General features: G+C 37.6%; 1 protein-coding gene across 4 annotated transcripts; it reads right to left on the bottom strand.

The window, feature by feature from the left end:
- Positions 1–1,395: 1,395 nt before the first annotated feature.
- Positions 1,396–18,293, bottom strand: glis3 (GLIS family zinc finger 3). Of its 4 annotated transcripts, none has more exons than XM_016680007.1 (10): positions 17,870–18,283; positions 15,562–16,049; positions 14,642–14,807; positions 13,411–14,554; positions 7,898–8,059; positions 7,680–7,790; positions 6,198–6,315; positions 6,005–6,077; positions 3,671–3,816; positions 1,396–2,235 (listed from the first exon to the last, which is right to left on the bottom strand). In XM_016680007.1, exons 2-10 carry the CDS (start codon positions 15,938–15,940, stop codon positions 2,114–2,116), a joined length of 2,421 nt encoding a protein of 806 aa, XP_016535493.1. In that variant the 5' UTR covers positions 15,941–16,049; positions 17,870–18,283; the 3' UTR covers positions 1,396–2,113. The 4 variants fall into 4 exon arrangements, with proteins under 4 accessions (XP_016535493.1, XP_016535489.1, XP_016535501.1 ...); XM_016680003.1 differs by having other exon boundaries at positions 6,174–6,315; positions 17,870–18,282; XM_016680015.1 differs by lacking the exons at positions 1,396–2,235; positions 3,671–3,816 and adding an exon at positions 5,004–5,291 and having other exon boundaries at positions 17,870–18,293.
- Positions 18,294–22,115: the final 3,822 nt, after the last annotated feature.

Here is a 22,115-nt window from a genome sequence, read left to right as displayed (position 1 = left end):
GAAACACACATTTATGAAATGAAACATGCATTTTGAGTTTCAGCTGCTGAAACATGTTTGTTTCAGGACAGTGATGTCCAAAGTGTCAAGATGAAATCATTCATGGATTGTAAAAAATCTTTTAAAGAAACATTCAACATACAAATACAACTTTTAAATTTTGTCTGCCCATTGCTAAACTAAATATTCAATATTTTAATGCAAGTAACAAAGTAGTGTGAAAATAAATGTAGGTGCAAAACATGAAGAGGGTTTCATAAATTTACCTTTCTAAAGGGAGTACATACAGTTTACTGATTTTTTGGGGGGGTCTATTGGTTTCTATTTTAGTCCAGAAAGTTTTTTTTCATTGCTGAGCAACAAGAGGAGGACACGGATCAGCCTTTCTTCTAAAACATTCGCTATATTTAGGCAGGTTTGATGAAGAGACGTGCCAGAATCTGCTTTTAAGAAGTCCCTGGATGTTTCTGGACCTATTTTCTATAAAATTTAAATGAAAGCAAGTAACCTGGCTTATGAAAGATAAATACTTTGCATTTAACCAAACATTCTTAAAAAAGAATTTAATCTATCTGCAAAAATCGTCGTTGGCTATAAAATAAGAAAACAACATCCATCTACCTGCACATGCAAGCCAAATTTTTACTGTTCTTGAATAGCAGTCTGGGGACACACAGAATCAATTAAAGATGTTCAAATTGGTCCTGAGTTGTATTCTGAACATCTCTTGCATCGGGGAAGAAACAACCAGAACCTGAGGGACAATGGCATACCACAGCAGAGGTACCAATATTGATTGTGGATGTTGGTTATGATGAAGAGAAGGTTTGTCCACTGATGCAGTTTGGGCATTTTTTTTAAAACCAGTGTTTGAAACTGTAACACTTTCTTGAAGTGACCTTTTAAGAGCAAATACCATTTTGTGAAAAAAACTTACTACAGACTTACAGAGTGAGAGGCGTGACAGACTATGTCGTCAGAGCAAAGTTTTTTGACAGCGGCATTAAGGCATTGCAGCTAAAAGCTAATTCATACAACAACAACAAAGATGTGACCTATGACCATCATATAAAGAATAGAAACCCCTATTTGGAGAAGTGGGCGTATGCAGCAGAGTAAACAACAAGTCACAGCAGATATTTTAGAATCTATATGAGTGCTGGCGCTATTTTAGTGTTTTCAATTACAGTTTATTTCACAAGCTGTCTTTCATGGTGGTGTTTTACAGCCAGATCAGGCTTGCTGGAGCAGGTTTTAAATCCCTCTTTCAGGTCCGGGTGTGTTAAATCTCCAAGCTATTGCACTCAAGATACTTCTTCTGACCATCCCCTCCTCACTGAATAAAACAATATAAAAATGTCCATCAGTTAAAAAAAAGAAATGAGTCACGAGTAATTAGGTTAAAATCTCCATGCAGAGTTTATTAAAAAAAACAACATATGAGTACAAATTACTTACTTCTCTTATCCGATCCTGTGGAACTTACAAGGAAATAATATGAATTTTGATCATTTGTTAAAATACAAACTGGAAATAAGAGACTATCATTACAATTAATTATTATAACAATGTACCTTCTCTCACCATACGGGCATAAAATGGAAGAGAAGAGGTCCAAAAATGTGAAGCATTACATAATGCTTTCATTGAAGGCCAAGCATGTTGTCAAGTTTAAATAATTTGCAGTAATAAAGCATTAAAAGTCACTGGTGTGATCCCAAACAGTAATTTCCCTCATTGTCTAAACACAGGAGCGCTCGTTGAACACTACTCTATTCAAGCAACAAGTAATATGTATGACACTGCTGTCAAATAATAAAGGTTGTCTTGTTACTATAGTTACCAAGACACGTTTCTAAGAAAAAACTGTAATAAATCATCTCTTGCATACTTTGCTTTGATTCAGTATTGACATTGTGCAAAATGCCACCTGAAAGTATTGAAGTACCTTATGTTATATCCAAACTGTGTAGGAAAGGATTAAGAAAACACGAAATTTCTGAAGGCTCATGTACATTCTCCCATAAGTTCTTATTGTGAATCATTTGATTTAAATATAAAAGAATACGAAACAGTGCAAACCCACGACGACTGAGTAGTATTAGTAGTAGCATCACGCCTCTGTATAGATGCTGGAGACCTTGCTTGAGCTGTGGTCCACCATGCAGAAGTAATCCCCGCCATGCAACTCTTGAGCAGCAGAGGCGTCTTGAATTTGAACATGGACGTCAAAACCTGCAACAGATTGCAAGCAGAAACACAGCGATCTACGTATGCAGTGTGAGAAAGAAGAACGTCAAAAAGCAATAAAGTACTTGTCCTTGACTGCTTTCTACAATGCACTTTAAGCATTTCAAAAGGCTATTTGTGAGGAAGTCCAGCCATGGTGATAATTGACTACCGCAGCAAAGCCTGCTTCTATAAGCATTACCATAAATACGGGAACTGGAGGAATTTTTCTTCAGGGTGAAGGAGAAAATTCCACCTTTTTTATTCACGCTGCTTTTAAACATCAAACATTTGATCTCAGAGAACCTCGTCAGGATCTCTGTGGCTGCCGAGTCTGAGCAGGAACATGTTTTATTTAAAGGTGACATGCATTTGAAAGGTACTTGATTATGACTGAAAAGAAACGATATCAGCTGCTAATGCTTATCATAAAGACACAGCACAGCTGAAAAGTGATTGACAAATTATGCAAACCTTTGTACAGTGCCTTACAAGTATTCAAAGTCACATCCGCAAACTTCTATGCACATAGTTTGAATTTCATGTGATAGACCATCACCAAATAGAGAATAACAATTAAGCCGGAGGAAAATGATCCACAGTTTTCACATTTTTTTCTCAGAAAAATATCTGAACTGTACCATATTTCTACTGTATCTAGTTGGCACAGTTTTAATGCAATTGCAGACATAACCCCAAAGGTTCGGAGTCGGAAAGTTTTGCTTTTTGTTCCCAGAGTAAGATGCTGACATTACCATGTTTCACTGTGGGGACAGTGTTTTAAGGGTGATGCGCATTGTTCATTTACAAAGTCATTTGTATGAAGGCCAGAAAGCTATTTTTTGTATAACCAAAGCACCTTCTTTCACATACAAGTCATAACAGGACTTTGTTCCTGCCACTTTTCCATAAAGGCCAGTTATGTACAGTCCGTGGTTTATAATGCAACGTCAAGATGTCCTATCATCTGAACTGTGAAACACTGCAGCTCCTCAAGAGATACCACTGGCCTCTCCTAAGATTAATCTCCACTTTGCTTGACCTGTCTGTTTGAAATGGATGGTCATGCCTTTGTAAGTCTGCTATATGAGTCTGTAAGTTTGTACAGTCTGTGTTATGTGATCTTCAATGTGCTATACGTTTACAAATGTTCTCTGAGCAAACTACAGAGGGCTTCATAGGTAAACTGTATTTATGAAATTATACACATGTGGATAAATAAGGGTCACTTCAGCAGGCAACTGGTTGTACTCAATTATTTATTTAGTGGCGTCAAAGTAAGTGGAAGTGAACACAAATAATGCTAATTTTTTCGACATTATTGTGACAAAATGGGACAAAAGGAGATGTGAATACTTTTGCAGGACACTTTAAACAGGCTCTTTAGATATTTTGAGTGTGTGTATTGATTTTTTTTTTTTAATCTTTAGACTAGGAGTACCTGGGCTCTGATCCACCACATCAGGAGGCTGGCCAAGTTGCTTCAGATCACAGTTGTTCAGCAGCATCGGTCCGCTGGGAGGAAGAGGGTGGCAGGTGGAGGAGGAAGGCCCGGAGGAGTCCCTGGAGATCAGCTCATCAACAAACCTGAAGTATTTCAAGCTTTAGTAAATACTAATTCTCATTGAGAATAAACATTTCTCACACACACACACAACTTTGAATATATTTCAAACCTCTCCAGTTGGTCATTATTATAAGGAAATATTATCAAATACAATATTATATGTAGAAATTTGGATTTAAATGATCATGGTTTTATATATGGTAAAACTGTATCAACTTCTGGAGAAACAGTACAGCTCTTAAAGCTAATATTAACATTCAGCAAGGTATGTAAAGGGCCAAAAATGCCACATTTTTGTGAAAAAACATCATTCAATATTCAGGATATGACATAAAAGAAATGCATGAAAAATAAATACAATAATCTGTCAATCAATTAATTCCACAAATAGAAAATAATCTATTACAATCCAAAATTATAATTAATATTGTGTGTTAAGATCATATATAATCATTTCATATTTTCTGTGAAATAAATCCGTCATTAGTTCATTTAAGCTGCCACCAAAGCACAACAAAGAGACCCCAAAATCTGATACTTTGATTAGCTAGGCTGAAAGATAAAAAAAGAAAAGAAAAAGTAAATCATATCCTGCAACACATGAATTTTGAGTAATTTCATACATACTGTGTTATAAAAAAAATTATATTTCTATTAATTGTTTCTACTTGATAGGTTATTCAAATTTAAGATGTATTTTCTAAACTTTGGTAGATAAGCACGTCTGTCTTTGGGTGTATTTTCAGATTTGCAAGGAGGAGCGAACTCCAGTCAGCACACATCTAATGCTTGCAAACAGCTTTGAGAATTTGTTTTAGTGCGTTTGATAAACCGGTGGCACAAAACGTGACTGCTGCAAGATTTTCCCTACACAGTGTTCAAGAGAAAATGTATCTAAAAAGAAAACCCTCTCTGCTTTTTAGTGTCGGAATGCACTTTATCTGATACAAACTCTTACTCCATTTCTTCACTTTACTTTTAGCAGAAAGGTTATCCTGGAAAATTAAAATGTACATATTTGTTAAGCACTAATGAAAAATCAGGCATTACTTTAAGATAAATCAGTATTGCTTAAAATGACACAGTAGCTGGTATTAATTTTTCAAGGCTACATGCAAATTAGATGAATTTTAAGGTAAAGTTTTAGACAAAACACCGACTGAGAAACAAACACTATCAGATGAAAAAAAAGAAAACAAATAAAAAAAATCCAACAACGATTTTTCAACTGATTTAACAACTAAAAGAGTAATTACAGCCTTCGCTCGTTGGAGCATAGATGGCATTTTCTAGATTTTATGATTCACTCATGGAATTCCCCGGCAGCTCTTGGTGGTGGCTATAGCATCCATTGATGCGAGCGGTTGAGACCAATGAGGCAAGGCGAGGTCTGCTCTCACAAGCTGATTGTCTGGTCGGATGTCCCGCAGGGAAAGCTTTGGCCCACTGCTGTCCTGAGAACAATCCGAACCATTGAGGAGCCGTAAGCATCTGGCTTCTCATGAGGACAAAAAAAAAAAAAAAAAAAAAAATCCTTCATTAGGTTCTTTGAAGAGAAGAGTGACTGAAGAGGCATTTTACCCAGGTTGAAAAGTGAATAATGTTTGTGGCCATTAAATGTGAAAAGCTTTTTCTTGTAGCATCCACTGCACATACTCGCAAAAAAGCAAAGGCACAAACAGTAATTTAATTGTTGGGTGGCGGCTCCTGTTCTTGATGTTTTGTTGCAACTGTCTTTTACTCTCAGTTAGACTCTTAATTAATTAAATGTGTGTATTGTGTGGATTGTAGTTTGTTGAAACGCATACATGTTTTGCATGTCTATTTAAAACAAGATGGACTCGAACACGAGACCTTGTTTCTCGATACGATGAACGTGCATCAAGGTGAAATGAAATGAAAAAATAAGGAAATCCTTTTTTTTTTTTCTTTTAATGCAAGAACAAATGGATGTTTGCAAAAACTGATTATTTTAATCAAGTGTTTGGAGTCTTGACACCATGGCAACCATTGTTTGAGTGGTTTACTCCCTCTTGGTGAAAACGTAGCAAGCTATTTTGCTAACTTCTCATCATAAAAGCAAGAATTAGCTTTGAAATGCGTTTCTGACAGATTTAAGGTTTAACTGAGAGACTTACCAGTACTTTCAGAAATGACTGAAATGTAATGAATATAACAATGATAAAAATAACTATAATTGTTAATTACCTATAGTCATCTGGCATGGAGAACATCTGAGTCAATTGGGGACTGTGATAAGAATCCTGTCCTTGTGTTGCACCTGAGGAACAGAAATTACAGACACCCCAGGACTGTAATTTTTTTTATATTTCTCATATTAAATGCATTTATGCGAACATGCAGAACTTTGACGTACAGGAGTATGTCTCATGAGACGCACCAAGAGCTGGGTTCAAGCTGTTGTCTAGCCTTGCCGGCGGGGAAATGTCGGGATGTAGAGGGTGAATGGTCAGACAGTCGGCCAGTGTGTCTTGGGCTGCATCGGTGGAAGATTTCATCTACAGAAACGACACAAAAGGCTGAACATAAACAAATATGGACAGCAGAGACACTGACAGAAAGTTCACTACATCACTATCGTTCCATTTGTGTTCTAACGTTACGTATATCATTTACAATTTTCCACGACTTCTGTAAATAATACCGCTGATAACAGTCATTAAAAGGGTTCACGCCCCCTCCTGTAAGATTATCTGCCAGTCAGCTGTCTGCATTGGCAAAATCATTCCACCTGCTGAAATGTAGTAGCTAAGGTAATCACATCTCTTTATTAAGCATCACAGACTTGAAGACACCTAAAAAGTTCTTGAATGTTACTTGCTACACAAAGTTTTCTATTGTCTACCAGAAGATGTTTTACTCCGAAAACCCATTTATTGCATATTCATTTTTATATTATTTAATTACTAATGAATGAAAAATGTGTTCATCAGATCTAGCAAGAATCCAGAAGCATAAGGTTAGGACAATCTAAAAAGCATCCACAAAGATTCACACTTTTGTGATAAACATGCAAATTTCCATAGAACATGTTGGAATTTTCTTTGACCATTTCTTGAATCTCTATGTATGAAAGTCAATACATGTATTTTTTACTCTATGCTTTCAGCAAACACTAAATTTATTTGTGCAGAAGACAATAAAAAAATTTAATATCACAGATTTTATTTAGAAACATCTTTGAAATTAGCTAACTTACATTTAAACAAACAGAAAAATGTATCTCCGCAAATCCTCGTGATTTTTGTTAGCATCTTCGATGACACACACCTCAAAATTAAAAACCTTTCCTCACCAACATGCAAAAATCCTAATAGCAAAATTGCACTACTGTAAAGTGCAACTCTTAATGGAGTGGCTCTCAGTGGGAAAACACTAAGACAAACAACATTACTCAGTAATTTTGTGAGACCCTTTTCTGCCTCTGTTAACCTAAGTGTGCATAAATTGACAAACTTGGCTGCAAGTCATTTCCATCTAACCGCATGCACACCTTTAATTAAAGATAATGATCATCTGTGTACAGTTAAGTTACAGAGATAAGTGAGTGGGATGAAAAGCCTGTCACAGAGCTAATTAGGACGAAGGAAAGCACAATGAAATGAAATGTGTCACGTTCTGTAGGTAAGAGAGGTTTATTTCATGTTCACGGCTGTCATGCTACCGAAGTGAAACTCGTTTCTTCAGCTTAGCTTCAGACAGCAAATTCCTGAGATCCTCTACAAAAACAGCCCAAGGATTTTCATTCAGTGATCACAGCGTTTGAATTCCCTGTCCTTCTACTGCTTATGTGATCCGTCAGGAAAAAAAAAACAAAAAAAACATCTGCTTTATTCTGCTATATTAGCATTGGGGTACTCACCTTCTTCCGTAACTGCCGCTCTTTGGTAGAATGAGACTTCATGTGTTTCCTCAATGAACTGGGGTCAGTGTAGCGTTTTGCACAGCCAGGCACCTGGCAGGCATATGGCTTCTGCACAACCACAGACACATAAACCCAGACGGTGAACGCTCACTGATCCAAAGAATCAAAACAACATCTCTAATTATACCGTGTGATTGTGATGAGGCACCACTGACTGTGTCCAGGTGTGTTCGCTGGTGTTTAGCTCTGTCGCTCGAGTTGCTGAAAGCCTTGTGGCACCCTGGGTGCTGACACAGATAGGGTTTCTCCCCTGTGTGGCTGCGCAGGTGAATCTTCAGGTTTTCAAGTCGAGAAAAAGCCTTGCTGCAGCCTTCAAACTGTGACAGTGTGAACATAAAATGTGGTTAAAATTAGTCCTGCTTATAGACCGGCAGCTTGTAAAAAGCAAAGATTTGAAACAAGTCTCATTAAAATGACAGGTGTTGTTAAAAAAATGAGGCCTAAATTGTAAAATGCAAAGTTTTCGGAAAAAAGTCACTTATGGTTCCTTGCACAAGTATTCACACATGCTAACACCCTTTGTTGCATCAGATTAGAACCACAACCAACATATTTTGTTAGAAGTTCACGTGAGTGAACATGGACATGCAACCTGAGGCTCTGGATTGGGTTGCTCTGTTTTTTTTGTTTTTTTTTTATGAAAATCAGCATAGACGTTGTTCACTTGATGGAAAAACGTCTACGCTAATAGGCTATGGGATTTGATTTTGTTGTCTTTCCATGTTGCTGTTCTGAATAATTAATCATAATTTCAGTTTGCACTTTCATTTTTACGTTTTTTTTCCCCAGGTTTTATGAATATGGAAAACACTAATTTGGCCTTGTTTTCCTTTATTCCTTGTAAAAATGTAAATGTTTTCTCCATGTTTAAATTTAAAAAATAATTACTTTTATTATGATTTCACAATGAAACTGCGTTTTTACAGTACACTTGTGAAAATAAATCCATGGTTAAGAAGCTTTGGTACCTCTAGACATGTTGTACCTTGCTTTGTACAAGGACAAAATGACTTTTTGGACTAAAAAATGCTTCCAAAATCTATGAAAGACCAACACAAATCGTCCATAAATGAGATGTGAAGAGATACAAGATCAACCCCTTTTGAACTGATACCCCCAAATACAATTTAGATCAGTTAATCTCATTATAAATGCAGGTGTTATGTGAAAGCCACAGAGGTTAGATAACACAATACTTAGCAAGGCACAGCAGTGTTAGGAGGCATCTGCAGCATTGTTGCCACACATGTACAGCTAAGCCCCACATTTTTAATCCCTTCTGACAGGATCAGATTTAATTAATTAATTTTTTTCTGACTAGAAGTAATGATAAGTTTTTGTAGCGGCTAACACAGCAAATAATATAAATCTAAATCAGTTTGGAAGCAGTGATAATTTAAGGCTTTTACTGCTTGTTTTTACAGTGATAGGTTTCAGCTCAATGTTTCAATATTCTTCAGTGGCAAATTTGCTTACAAAGAACTTATTTCAGAGTTTAGATTTTACCAAAGTCAAATCTGACCCAAAGTTTTCACGTTTGCAGTGTGACCAGCAGGGGTCAGTGTTTAAACATGCATAACCACAGCTGCATTTTATCAACCATACATCTTACATCACCTTGACAGCATTTGGCAGCTACGGATTATGAATAAATAAACAGCAATGTTTAGTTAGTAAGCTAATAAGTATTAATGTTTTCTGTAAGACTGAAAAGTACTTTAATGAATGACAGCACCATACAGAAGGTCTTATGTGGGCAGATAGTGTCTGGCGTTTGAGGAAAATATTAATACCAAGTCTAATTCCAGTCAACATAAGTGGTTACCTCATCATGTGACCAATGACTTCATCCCTGAAACATGCAAATCATTCAGAGCCTTTTCCCCTAAGTCCAGAGTCATGCTGCCCTCTTCCTGGGGGGCTGGAAGGGGTGGTTTGTGATGGGAATCTTTTTTCTTTTTTTTGTCCTAATGAAGCTTCATGGTCAAGGAGCATGTCTGATATTGTTATTCTTTCTCCAGGACTGGATTCCACACATTCTTCTATCTCTTGGTCATAACTGCCAGAAATAAATAAACTTTTTTTTCCCCTCACAGAATGAGAAATTCTTGCCGTTCTTTCTTAACATAACAGTGATTTTTGACTGGGGAAAAAAAAAATAAAAAATCAAACAAGCCAATCTTGCTTTTGCAATCAATTGCAAAAAACTGATTTTCGCCTCAATTCCAGGAAAGGTATTTACATGGTCCAATCATAAGGTTTGTAAAAAAAAAGGTTCAGGGAGAATTCCAAACATTTGGTGGAAGTGGAAATTAATTTGGAAACATGAAACAGAAAAGAGAGAAAATATGTAAAACGTTTCACACATCTCTTATTTAGGAGAGAAATCTTAGTTCATGTCTATTTCTAATAGCACTATGAAGGCCTTGCACTAATGGCTGAATTAGGGCAATACAACAATAGGAAAAAGACACCTGCCTGAACCAATGCAAACAAAGATAAATAGCCTCTCAACACCAAAAATAGACTGAACTAACTTAAAACTAAAACCCTGGCAGCAATCCAGCCAAGTCTAGAGGTAGATAGCTGTGTTACTCCCTCTCCGCTTCTCTGAGTCACAAAGCTCTCCTGAGGAGGGCTTTTTGCTGTGCCACAAGGGATGTTTAGGATTGAAAAGAAAGCAGTGTGGCTCCTCAGTCTCACAGCCAACTTCTGACAGATCCTGGCAGGTACTCACGCCCCAGCTGAACAATGACAGCTGCAATCTGTGCCAGCAGACTCTGTCTGGTGCCCGGTTCAGCTCTGAGGTCACTTGGCTATTCTACACCCTGTTAGGCTAAATTTTTTGTGCCTTTTTTTTAATCTTTCTGTTTGTGAAACCCTTTTAACTACACATACTTTCTAGGTATGTGTAGTATGTGTAATACTAGAAACTTCAAATATCTTTTACAATTTCTCAAGATAAAATTGGAAGGCCTCTGGGGATTTCATCATCTGAAACACTGACCCACAGGCAGGGTGCAACAGAAAAGATGCTAACAGTTACTGAACAAAAACGCATCAAGGGGCTTGTCATCAAACCGCCGTTTCCGAGGCGACATCAATGATCGCATAGACGGTATTCTTGGATCTGCTGTTTCTCCGAGCTTGTCAGTGTCAATTTATTTACAGAGCACATTTAAAACCTCGCTGGGTGGAGAATAAAATGAAAAAAAAAAGGAAAGATTAAATGTAAATTGAAATACAACAAACAATGTCAGGGGCAAATTAATCATGGGAAGCTTTCTGTGAGGTATTAGCTCACACTCTGTGGAAGCACAAAGTCTTACAAAGTATTTTTAGTCTAGTTTCTAGTGCAAATATCTTGGTACACTTGAAATAAGACAAAACTAACTCACATTAAAGTTTTCAGTAAGATACAGAGGGTTGTTTTAAGTCATCACACTTACAACAAGATATTATTTCCATAAGTGAAAATAATATCTTCACTTATATTATAAGTGAAGATACTTTGGTACCAGTACCACTGTACAGTACTGTACTAGTACAGTACCAAAGTACTGTACTGGTACAGTAGTACTAGTACTTTATATATATATATATATATATTTACATATTTACAAGTTGTCTAAAATTCACATTTACCCTCACAGTGATGAGCATACCTGTAAAACTATTGTTGCTTAGGTTACCTAAAACAAACTGGTGAGTAACGGTTGTATTTTTAAAAAGAAACTGTTTAATAATTGTTGACCAGATTGTGGGATAACAGTACAAGTCTTAGCCTGCCCCATATGTCCGCTGTGAAACAAGAGCTACTTCAATGTTGTGATGGTGGCACAATGTGCCTCATATACCATACTACAGCTTATGTAGCTGTCATCTATTTACTTAAAGAAAAATACATATTTCTACTTTTTAAAATATTTTATCTTCTTAAAAATAAATTTTACTCATAAGGAAAAAATGTCTAAGACATGCAAACTGCTTCAAAATGTTTAAAAAAAAGCAAATGACTGTGTGTAGCCTGCGTAAAAGCTTTTCTTTTCCTGCTTAGGTGTTTTCTGGAGAAACAACTACAGGTTCTAATTCTCCTTTTGGCAATAAGCTGCTGCCATAAATGTTTCATCACCGAATGATTAAAGGGAGCCATCCAACAACGGCAGCCGCCATGGCAACAGAGCCAGTTTCAACTAATAAGTGAGTATTTTGGAGCAGAAGGTCGACTGCAGGTATGCATGATGTTAATATTTAACTTGTTAAAAGCATCAATGTACTAAACCGTGTTTAGCTGATGACTTGTTAATTACTCATCCAAGTCAGAAGTAGGAGTGAGGAAAAGACAACACATTCTAGGCATATATGTGTCTAAGAAATAAACTGGTTCCACCGTTGTGTGTGCTAAACAACCTTTATGACACAAAGAGACATTTTTTATGCTGACAAAATTTGTCTAGAGATGCAAAACCTGCATGATTTTTTGTTTCTCATGTCTTGTTCTATTATTTACAGTAATTAGGATGTAATTAAATGCACTAATTGCTGTGCTTAATTGAAAGGGATTTGTTAAATGCATGCATGCCATCTAAACTTTAGAAATGAAAATATTTTCTGTGTTTAATTTTTTTTTTTTTTTTTTTTGCTACCAGTGTATGGTTTCAAGCTTGTGGCATAACATGGAAATATAAACTTTTAATTTCCACACTTTGAAGACAAAATTTGTATGCATTTTTAAAAAATATTTTCATTTAGGAGTAGTACTGACAAAGCTATGACATTAAACAATGTTATCAAAGATTTACACTTAGACTGCACTTTAAATTCCATATTAAAAGTAACATGTCTTGGTATTATTGGATCTCAGTGTTGTGCTTAGCAAAGCTGATCATAACATACTGACTCATTTTGTATTTACATTTCACATTATTATTTTTTAATGTAAACTTTGCCTTTACCATTTTATGTTTTTTTTTTGTATTTTAATACAACTTTTGAAGCAATTTTTTTCCTGTAGAAAACTTTTAATTACCTTATGCATCGATGGTGCAATGTAAAAAAAAAAGAAGAAGAAAAAGCTTGCCATGTTTTATCTCCCCATCTGAAACATTTTAAAATAAACTATCTCTGTTGCCAAAGGGGCATCACCTTCCCAGGACAGCAGCCAAGCTTTTCGGGCTCAGTCCTGGCAAACCCCTTGGATGCAGACAACCACAATAGCTTGCAGAGGCCCAGTGGGTATTGCCAGAGCTGCAGTGCAAGGCCTCTTTTGTGCTTATTTAATAACTATATAATTGAGTTAACTCCCATGCCAATTATCACAGAGCTCTGCTAATTGCCCCGTGGCTTAAGTTAGAATCGGACTGGCTATATTTTAAATGAAGACCTTTCCCAAATGTCATTTCACATGAGGGTAGTCACCCTAATAATGATTTTTTTTTTGGCAGCCTTCAAATGGACACTGTAGTGTTAATTTGCTCATAGTGAAGCGAATTTAGTGAGGTCCGCCATTTATCATGCTTCTGGGTTGTCGGCATTCAGTTATGTCGTTTCACAGAGGAGCAAAACCTTTTCAGCTGATTGAGTGTTTTCAGACAACAATCAGAAACAAGGAGAATGCAGGAGTGATTTCAGCAGAATGAGATGCAAGAGAAAGATATGTGAGGTATACCGAGCATTTGTTGGGTTTCTCTCCGGAGTGGACCCTCATATGGATAAGAAGCTTGTATCTGGCATTGAATGGCTTAAAGTTTCGTGGACAGCCAACCCAATAGCACGTGAAGTCCTCTGCCTTTTGCTGGTCCACGTGCAGCTTCTCTATGTGCCTTACCAGCTCCTCCTTTTGGTCGTAAACTGCAGTGCAATCCAGCCACCTGCAGCAGTGGGTGCCGCAGTCCTCCGCCTCCCCTTCCTCCTCCTCCAGCATGGGAATCTGTGGTAAAAAGCTGACTCCGTGCCTGTGTGGAAACATGGGAGCTTGCATGGCAGTGTTCTGAGACTGGGCCTTCATTTTGCAGTGGTATCTGGGAGGGTTTATGTGATGAAGCGAGTGGTAAGGGGGAGGAGGCCCATGTGGAACGGCGGCTTCTTGGACCCTCGTCAACGACGCTGGCTCTGGCTGCAACGGTGGTAGAATGCAGTTAGACATTTGGCTGCAACTCTCTGAAGTCTTTTCCAGGAACCCTTCTTCATGTGAAAGGCACTGCGGCCCCACCATCATGTTAGCCATCTGGTTCTCCAGGCCCCCTCCCTCGTCAAGCACCTGCATTCGGCCACACTCTGACAGCTGGGTTAATGCCTGGGTAGGGCCCGGCACGCTGCATGGATGGTGGTGGGGTATGCAGCGACCTTTCACCCCTAAGAAATGACCATATCCGTCAGAGTGAACAGGAGACAGGGTGAGATGGGATGACGGAGAGCTGCGAGAACCGTTGATGTAAGCCACAAGCGACGTGGGCGAGGTCCGTATAATGCTGTTAAAGTCAATCCCCATGACGTCTGACAACGGCGACGTGGAAAGCGCTCTCTTCTTCGCATGAGATTGCCTCGGGCTTCCAGCCTCAGCAGCAAAAAGATACGAGGGCAGGGAGGCGGAGGTGCTTGTTTCTCCTGACGCGGTGGTGCCCGACATGGCCGTGCCGGGGGAGAGGCTGAGTTGTTCACCGCCCTCACCGGCTTGGGCGCAGCTCTGAGGTAGTCCCACGGGGGGAAGCACACGGTAGCCATATGCCCAGTCCTGTTTGCCACTAAACACGGACTGGGTTTCAAACAGGCTGAGGGTGGTGGACGCCAGGGATTCTCTGGAAAATAAGGACCTGAAAAAGATTCCTGTTTGCTTTAGAAATAATATCAAATCTTGTGAGGGCCTCATACAAATGGCATAACACTGAAATATCGCTCACCTGGCATCGTTGTGAGAAAATGGCACACTGTGAGAGGACGGAGGCCGAAGTCTCGCAGGAAATGTTGGCACTGAGAAAGCACTTATAGGACTGCTGGTCACTGTTAGATTAACACCCGCTGCCGGACCAGAAGCATCAAAAGTGGATCCAGACGCTGCAAAATCAGCTGGAGACAATCCAGAACTTTAAAAAATAACCTGGGTTGTACTGCACTAGAGCTTATAAGTTATGGGGACAAAATTAGATAAAAACCAAACTCAAAAGCACTTAGCCATCAGCAGATTTTAACTGTGCAGCTATGAGCTATGATATAACTGTGAACCACACTGGAAATTATAGGTCTTCAGTGCTCTTTGAATAGCATGCATTGGATCTAGTCTATTTTATTCTAATGCCCCTAAATACAAAGAGCACACAGATCAGGGATGAAGCTGCAGAGACGCTTTGAAAAGCTTTGAAAAAGACATGGCTATTATTCTAAAGCAGATCATTGTTCCAATGTAATTCCAGAGTAGCTGTAGCGATGCTCAGCTCAGGTGGATGAAGCTGTAGACAGGTCTAAGTTGAGTAAAAGAAGTTACTCTATTTAGAGGAGAACATTGAACTTTTAGTGCTCTGTAAAAAAAACAAAACAAAACATATGGGTGACGGAAAACAAATACTCCACATCACCCTGAAACAGCGCAGAGACATGGAACGTGTCCAGTGTTAGCAGGAATATTTTATTTATTCAAATAAAAACACACAAAACCCCAATAAGATGCAGGGTAAGAAAATGTGAGAAGTTTAATGAGTTTGAATACTTTTGTAAGACAGTGAAAAGCTTTAAAATGCTGTTTTAGAAAATAAAGTAACACCTAGATTTTACTCACACAAGCATTTTTGCAAGACATTTTCATCCTTTAAGTTTTGTCTTTTACCTTTGACACTGTAGATAGAAGAGTTTAGGAGTTTTGCGTTCCTGGCAGTTGTCTTAGTTGTGTTCTGAAGTGGAAAAGCGGGTATTTGCTCTGGGTTCCTGGGTGGCACCGTTAAATTTTTCCCGTTGGTCAACACTTTCCTGCGGAGGCTCAGGTTAGGGAGGACAACATGGCCCTCATTTTGGTTTCCAAATGCTAAAGAATGGATGCTTCTGCCTTTTGCTTTCTCCGTTCTGCCAGTGGACGACCTAAGTCCGGCTTGTTGAGGTGAGGAAGACACGGGTATCCCGATGGTCTGGGACTGGTGGCCTCTGATTGTATTCAGCGATGGAGGGATGCTGCAGGGAGACACCAGGAGCTGGCAACCTTTTCCACTCATGGTTGAGGCAGATTCTGCAAAGGATCTGCGCTCATGAAGAACTCTTAGTCCAAGAGCTGTGTCTTGTGAAGATGATTTTGTATCAAAGATGGGCGTCCAAGGGTAATGCCTTCAAATATACAAAAAAGTTTAAAGAAATAATCTCAAAAAGGACAAATAAATCAAAAATTGAGTATACACAATCAATCCTTTCAGTATGTAAATAAAAATAAGAAATGTTCGTAGTCTTAAAAAGTCTTGAAAATGATGCAATTTAGTTTTAATCACTTTCCAAATCTGGATGATTGATCACTTTGATTTTATTAAAATTGCTAACTCATAAACACTATCTTCTGAATTGAAAAAGGAGCCGTCGTATCCTTAAGGTTTTAAACCAACTCAGTGTTGTAATCTTCAGGACTTTTTTTGTCTCATTTTGGAATTTGTCCCTCTGTAATTTTCTTATTTTGCTCATTCAATTCTTCTGTTATTGATCTGTCATATTAAATTTCTGCTCAGAGTTGCAGTTTTTGGTTTTGGTTGTTTTGCGTTGATCCGAGTTCCTGGTTTATTTTAGAACTACTCCATAAACTCTATGAATTCAGTTTTGGTTTCCCGACGCTTCTGTTTCTAAATGTCTCATTTCGTTTGAATTTGGATTAATACTTTAATCAAACCTGTTCGTTGGGTCTCATGCATTGCACTGTGTTCTGGTTTCAGTGATTTTGCTTCCCTGTGTGTTCCATCTGCCACTTCTCCTTCTTCCAGGTTCAACATCAGCTACTTGCCTTCCCACACAGTTGCACCCTGTTTATAATCAACCACCTGCTCCCGGATTAGTAATCACACTTTGTGGTGACTGTAGGTTTTCACCGTGTTCTTGAAGTTTCATAATTGGAATTTATGTCCTGTTGTAATTTGGTTTTTGATTTTACTTCCTCAAAAAACAAAAACAAAAAAACAAACAATATACTTGAACAAAGTTTGATGTCTTTGCACTGGCACCTTTTCATTTTAGAATTTGTTCTCATTCTAACTCAATGTTTCCCAACTCTGGTCTTCAATGCACACTGTCCAGCATATTTGGATGTTTCCCTGATTTAAGACATCTGATACAGATGATTGCAGTTCAGCAAAAGCCTGAAATTATATGCGCTTGAAGTAGGGAAACATCTGACACATGCAGGGCAGCGTGCCTTTTCGGACCAGGGTTGGGAAACACTTCCCTAAAAAGCCATCAGACTTTAACTTAAGCTCATTTCTTCATGACAGAATTATTAAAGACATATTCCAACTGAAGACCTCAAGTTCTTGTCAGTCTGCTCTTAGCTCCAGGGTCCAAATATAACAGGATCACTTTTTCCAGACTTTTATACCTTGACTGTGGAAAAAGGTTCCTTTTGTTTATATTGTCTTGAGAGTGTTTACGCGTTTAAAAAAACAAAACAAAAAAAAAAAAACAAAAACAAAAACGGATTACTTTTTTTATATAACTCTTGAATTATCTGCATGATTGTCTGCTGGGTTTAATAAGTTTTTTTTTTTGGTTTTTTTTTTTAACATGTTTCAACTGTTACGTTTTTTTTTTTTTTTTTTTGGTTTTTTTTTTTAACATGTTTCAACTGTTACGCTGTGTGGTATATTGTGATGATGCCTGTGAAAGAAGCTATATCATTAAAATTAATAACTTTATCAAATTCAAATTCGAAGAGAGGGCACATAATAAAGTCCGACTGCCTGAAAATCAACATAATATCATTAAAACAGCTATGAACGGATTTAGAAAATGGAGTCCTGAACCTGAATTGTAACGTTGTCATGGAACATTTGTAAGATCTCACAGGCAAGTAAATTGTACGCTTTGTAGCCTATTACCTATCTACAAAACTTTTATTAAAAAAAAAAAAAAAAGACTATTTATCACCGCGTCATTGTGACGCATCAACTTACCTGCAATGAGCGGACACTGTTCCCCAAACTGACCGGACCCTTCAGTCCTCCGAGTTGTTCACCTTATTCTCATTTCTGGTTTTTCTTGCCGAGTTTTTGACAAGTGAGAAATAAAGCTGAGCCGGTTAGAAATCCCTCCGCAGCTTCCCCGCGATCTTTATCCTCTGTTTCCAGGAACAACTTCTTTTTTTTTTTTTTTTTTTTTTTGCTTTCTTGCGTCCCGATTATACTTTTGCCCTTGGCGCGGCTGTATGTGCACTACGTCATCTCAAGAGCACTTCAAGAGTAAATCATTAAGTGTTTTTTTTTTTTTTTTTTTTTTGCTTTGTTAGTTTAGTTAGTGTGTATGACAGAGCTCCTCATCCTAAACGCAGACTGCAGGTTTATTTACAACTCTTATGCACCTTCAAAGGAATTATACTTTGTGAAACTTCCAGATCAGAATTCATAAAGTTTTTATCTATTTTTTTTTACTATTATACATAAATAAAGCTAATTAGGGGGAATATTTTCATCTTTCACCACAAATTACGTTTTTTATACAATATCCTCCTACAAAATTTGCTGTAAATTGGTGCTAGACCTGACTTAAATTGAATATAATTTTATAGGGGTTCAATCTGCAGACCAGGGATAAGTTCATGCGACTTCTGCTATTAAAAGAGCAATTTTTTTTGCTTTTGCTCTTAATAACTAAATTTTGTCCGTAGCCTGAAAATCTAAATGACTCTCCAAAAAAGATGACTCGGGTATGAAGTTTGTAAACTATAAAACATTTGCTCTCGTCGGAACCGAGAGAAGCACAAATATTATTTAATATCTTAAGTTTAAAAGCAAAGAAATGTATCAGTACGTAGAAACAATATCTTTGAAGCATCATTTATTCATTAAGATTAAAGTAAATAAAATATGCAACACAGTGACCTTTGCTTCTCATTTGTTTCAAACCATCAAACTAATTTTTATGTCACAGATAACCTGGATAAAATAGTAATAAAAAAATTAAATAAGAGTTTTATGTAAGAGGGGGAAAAGCCATCCAAAACAAACAGGCCCTTTGTGAAAAGTAATTCAACTGTCTGACCTTTGTGATCAAGAATTCCCTTAAAGACAACCTGTTTGTCAACATGGAGGTTAAAAGATCTCATTTAGAAACACTCATGCTGATCTAAAAAAAAAATAATAAAAAAAATAAAAAAGATATTAAGGTCAGACTAGAAATTCTTGACATTTATCGGTGTGGTAAGAGCTGCAGAGCCATTTCTATAGCAACTTTTACATTTGAAAGCCTTGTATTTTGAAAGGGTCGGCCAGGGATGGGACTTTTGTGTTTCAGGGTCCTGCTGGCAGCTAGAGATAATCTTTGTTTTTAGCAACATGCAAATCCTCTGGCTTCAAACGTCTGGCCAGGAGGGAGGATCTTCAGCAGTTACTTTTTCACATTGGGCCAGGTTGGCTTGGACAGCGGCTGCTGAGAAATGAAATAATAATTTGAAAACCGTTGCCGTGTGTCTGTTGTTAAAGTCTGATGTGAAACAACTAAGTGTGACAACAAGAGTTAAAATCTGTAAGGGCATGAGAACTTTTTCACTGGCATCTTCGTTTGAGTTTTGAACCTTTGTAAAACGCCGTGTGCCTTGTTCTGAAAATGCAATCTAAATTCAGTCTGCGTAATTATTGCCGCTCATAGCATGCCGCGTTACAACCCAAATTGAGCCCATCCTTTAATGACCTTTCGGATCATGATGAGCAGATTGGATTTTTATGTTTTACTCTTCATTTTACTCCACGTTGTTGCTATCAAACCCTGTAATCTGTTTTTGATAAATTGGTCTGGTTCCAGTGCTGAAGCTCTCCCCCTCCTCCTCCTCTTTCTTCAACACTGCACATGAGGTATTGTTAGGATCCTTTTAGCTTGTTGCTGAAGTGTTTGTCTGTGGATTGTGTTCCAGGATGGCATGGAAACCAGCATGTTTACAGACGGAGGGAAGGTATCAGAGAAAGGAATCTGGCTCACTAACTATAATAATGATGAACCTTAATTTTGTCAGACAATAGAAAGACACGCCTTAGACATGAACCAAACACTGAGTTCTCACCACAAGACTCTGATTGAATATAATGGGTTGCTCAGCAGATGAGATGCATGGATTACTTTTGGGTTCAGTACTTTAATGTATTTTCTCAAATATAAAAAGTATTCATCTGAAATATATATACTCGTCAGATCATTTCTTATATTTAAATTTTAGCAGCAGTGCTACACCAAACCAACATGAACAAAGGATGACAGAATGCTTAACTACAAGTGGATCTAAATTTGAATGCAAGATGGAAAATGCTACAATACTTACATTAAATGTGGAGCAAACAAAACTGTACATTATTTACAAACTAATACAAACTAAAAATATTTAAATTTAATCCTATCATTATCCCTAAATTAACATATGAATCGCCATTTTGCTAAAACACCCCTTAATCCACATCTTGTTACTGTGCTGCTAGGAACAAATTAATTGTATACAAACTCCTGGGGAAAGTTTTTGTCTGCGCACACCTGTTGGGTGATTGAAAGAGGCGGCGGTGAGTCCTTTCAAGAAACAGTGAACATTCATGTTTTAGTCCCATAAAGCAGTTTTATTTTATGTTACTGCAGTTAATACAATCATCTTTTGAAATATTGAAAAGTTAACAATTACTATTTGCCTTTTTCACAAAGGGAATGCTAAAATGAGGCCAGTCAGTGTAGTGGAAGACACACCTCGTTTACGTGGGATTACACATTCCAGGCAAACAAAATAAACACATTGAAGTGCGTTTATTTAACTGCTCTGCATGTGTCTACATGAAAATAAACAATTGGATATTTAAAATATAAAGATCACAGTAACCAGCTCCACTATGTGGTTTCTCCTCCAGGAGTGCCCTGTATTTAGCTACAATCATCCTCTTGTAGAGCAGCTTTGATGTCCCAATGATGATAATAATAATAATAATAATAATAATAATAATAATAATAATTAATAAAGTATTGTGAAAGAATGATGCTGCCACCACCATTTCTCACAGTGGGTGTGAAGTCAGTGTTTTACATGAAATTCAAACTTAGTCTCATCTATTTTAACCTTGTTTTTCTTTTCTTTTTTTTTGCCCACCTTGCATAGCTTGAGGCAAAACGCAGCAGGGAATACTTTTGCTTTTTGTTACACAGCTCAACAACCTTCCTACTCATCCATATAAATCACATTTACGTACTGGATCACTAATTGTTGACTTGTCACCAGATTCACTCTCCTCCTAAGCTGTGGATCTGCAGCTCCCTCATTTTTACCGTGAGCCAAGTAGCTGCTTCATTGAGCAGAGTTGATTGCAGTTTATGCGGACTGAGATTGTGCTGCTGTGCCTTGCACAACAGTTCGTTTCAGTTTTATACCATTCCATAGTCCTGCAATGCATTGTGGTGGACTATCACATAAAAAAATCCCATTAAAATTAAACTGTCAAAAAATACTTTTGCACGGCACTGTCGTGGTTCAGATCTGTAGGTACAGTTCCCCCTTCTGCCAGCAGGGGCTACTATCAGCACGCTAATGGGTTGGCAGTGCTGTAGTCATTATTTAACAAATTATTTAACAAAGTGGCACCACAAATTGATACAGAGGAAAAAAAAACCAAACAGAAAAAAAACAAACAAGAACTAAAGGTCAAAGAACAAAGCTAGTAAAGACAGACCTACTGCTCCCGTGGCTTTATATTATAATAGCAAATATTTTACTTATTAGAAGGATGGTACTGTTACGCAGTCATTTGTGACCTTTTTTCCTTTTGCAATGAGTCAGAGAGTCTATCAAGATGCTTAAGTGTTTGAGCTGGAAACAGAGCAACAATAGCTTCTACACAATGGCCAAAGTGGCCAAAAGTTTGAATGGAAAAAGAAAAAAATAAATCTGCAATACCTAGAAAAGGTAGAAGCAACAGGATTAGAATCTAATAAGGGGGGGGGGGTGAGAAGACCTGAAAAAGGATAAGATAAGATTTAAGCATGAACCATTAGTGAATAGCTCCATTTGTAGCAGAATTAATGCAGTAATAGACTCTCCCCCACTTACAGAATCCATTTTCTTCCTCTTGATGACACAGCCTGGCACTCCTGGAAGCAGCAAAGCACTCATTCTGGTGTCAGGAAGAGAAATTGTGGGTGATTTCTCTTTAAGTTATATTACAATGGTCACTTAAGTTAATG

This window comes from Poecilia formosa, unplaced genomic scaffold, assembly GCF_000485575.1.
Source record: "Poecilia formosa unplaced genomic scaffold, Poecilia_formosa-5.1.2 Scaffold6, whole genome shotgun sequence".
In the NCBI taxonomy this organism is placed as follows: domain Eukaryota; kingdom Metazoa; phylum Chordata; class Actinopteri; order Cyprinodontiformes; family Poeciliidae; genus Poecilia; species Poecilia formosa.
Note: the sequence above shows the minus strand (reverse complement) of the source record. Positions and strands in the feature narration are given on the sequence as shown.

What these genes read in the sequence shown, in the direction of transcription:
- glis3 (XM_016680003.1), bottom strand. Translation starts at nt 15,940, where the DNA reads ATGAGTGGAAAAGGTTGCCAGCTCCTGGTGTCTCCCTGCAGCATCCCT. An exon ending in AGCGGCAGTTACGGAAGAAG is followed by an intron (nt 6,316 to 7,679) that starts GTGAGTACCCCA and finishes TCGTTTCTGTAG; the next exon opens with ATGAAATCTTCCACCGATGC. An exon ending in GTCTCATGAGACATACTCCT is followed by an intron (nt 6,078 to 6,173) that starts GTACGTCAAAGT and finishes TCTGTTCCTCAG; the next exon opens with GTGCAACACAAGGACAGGAT.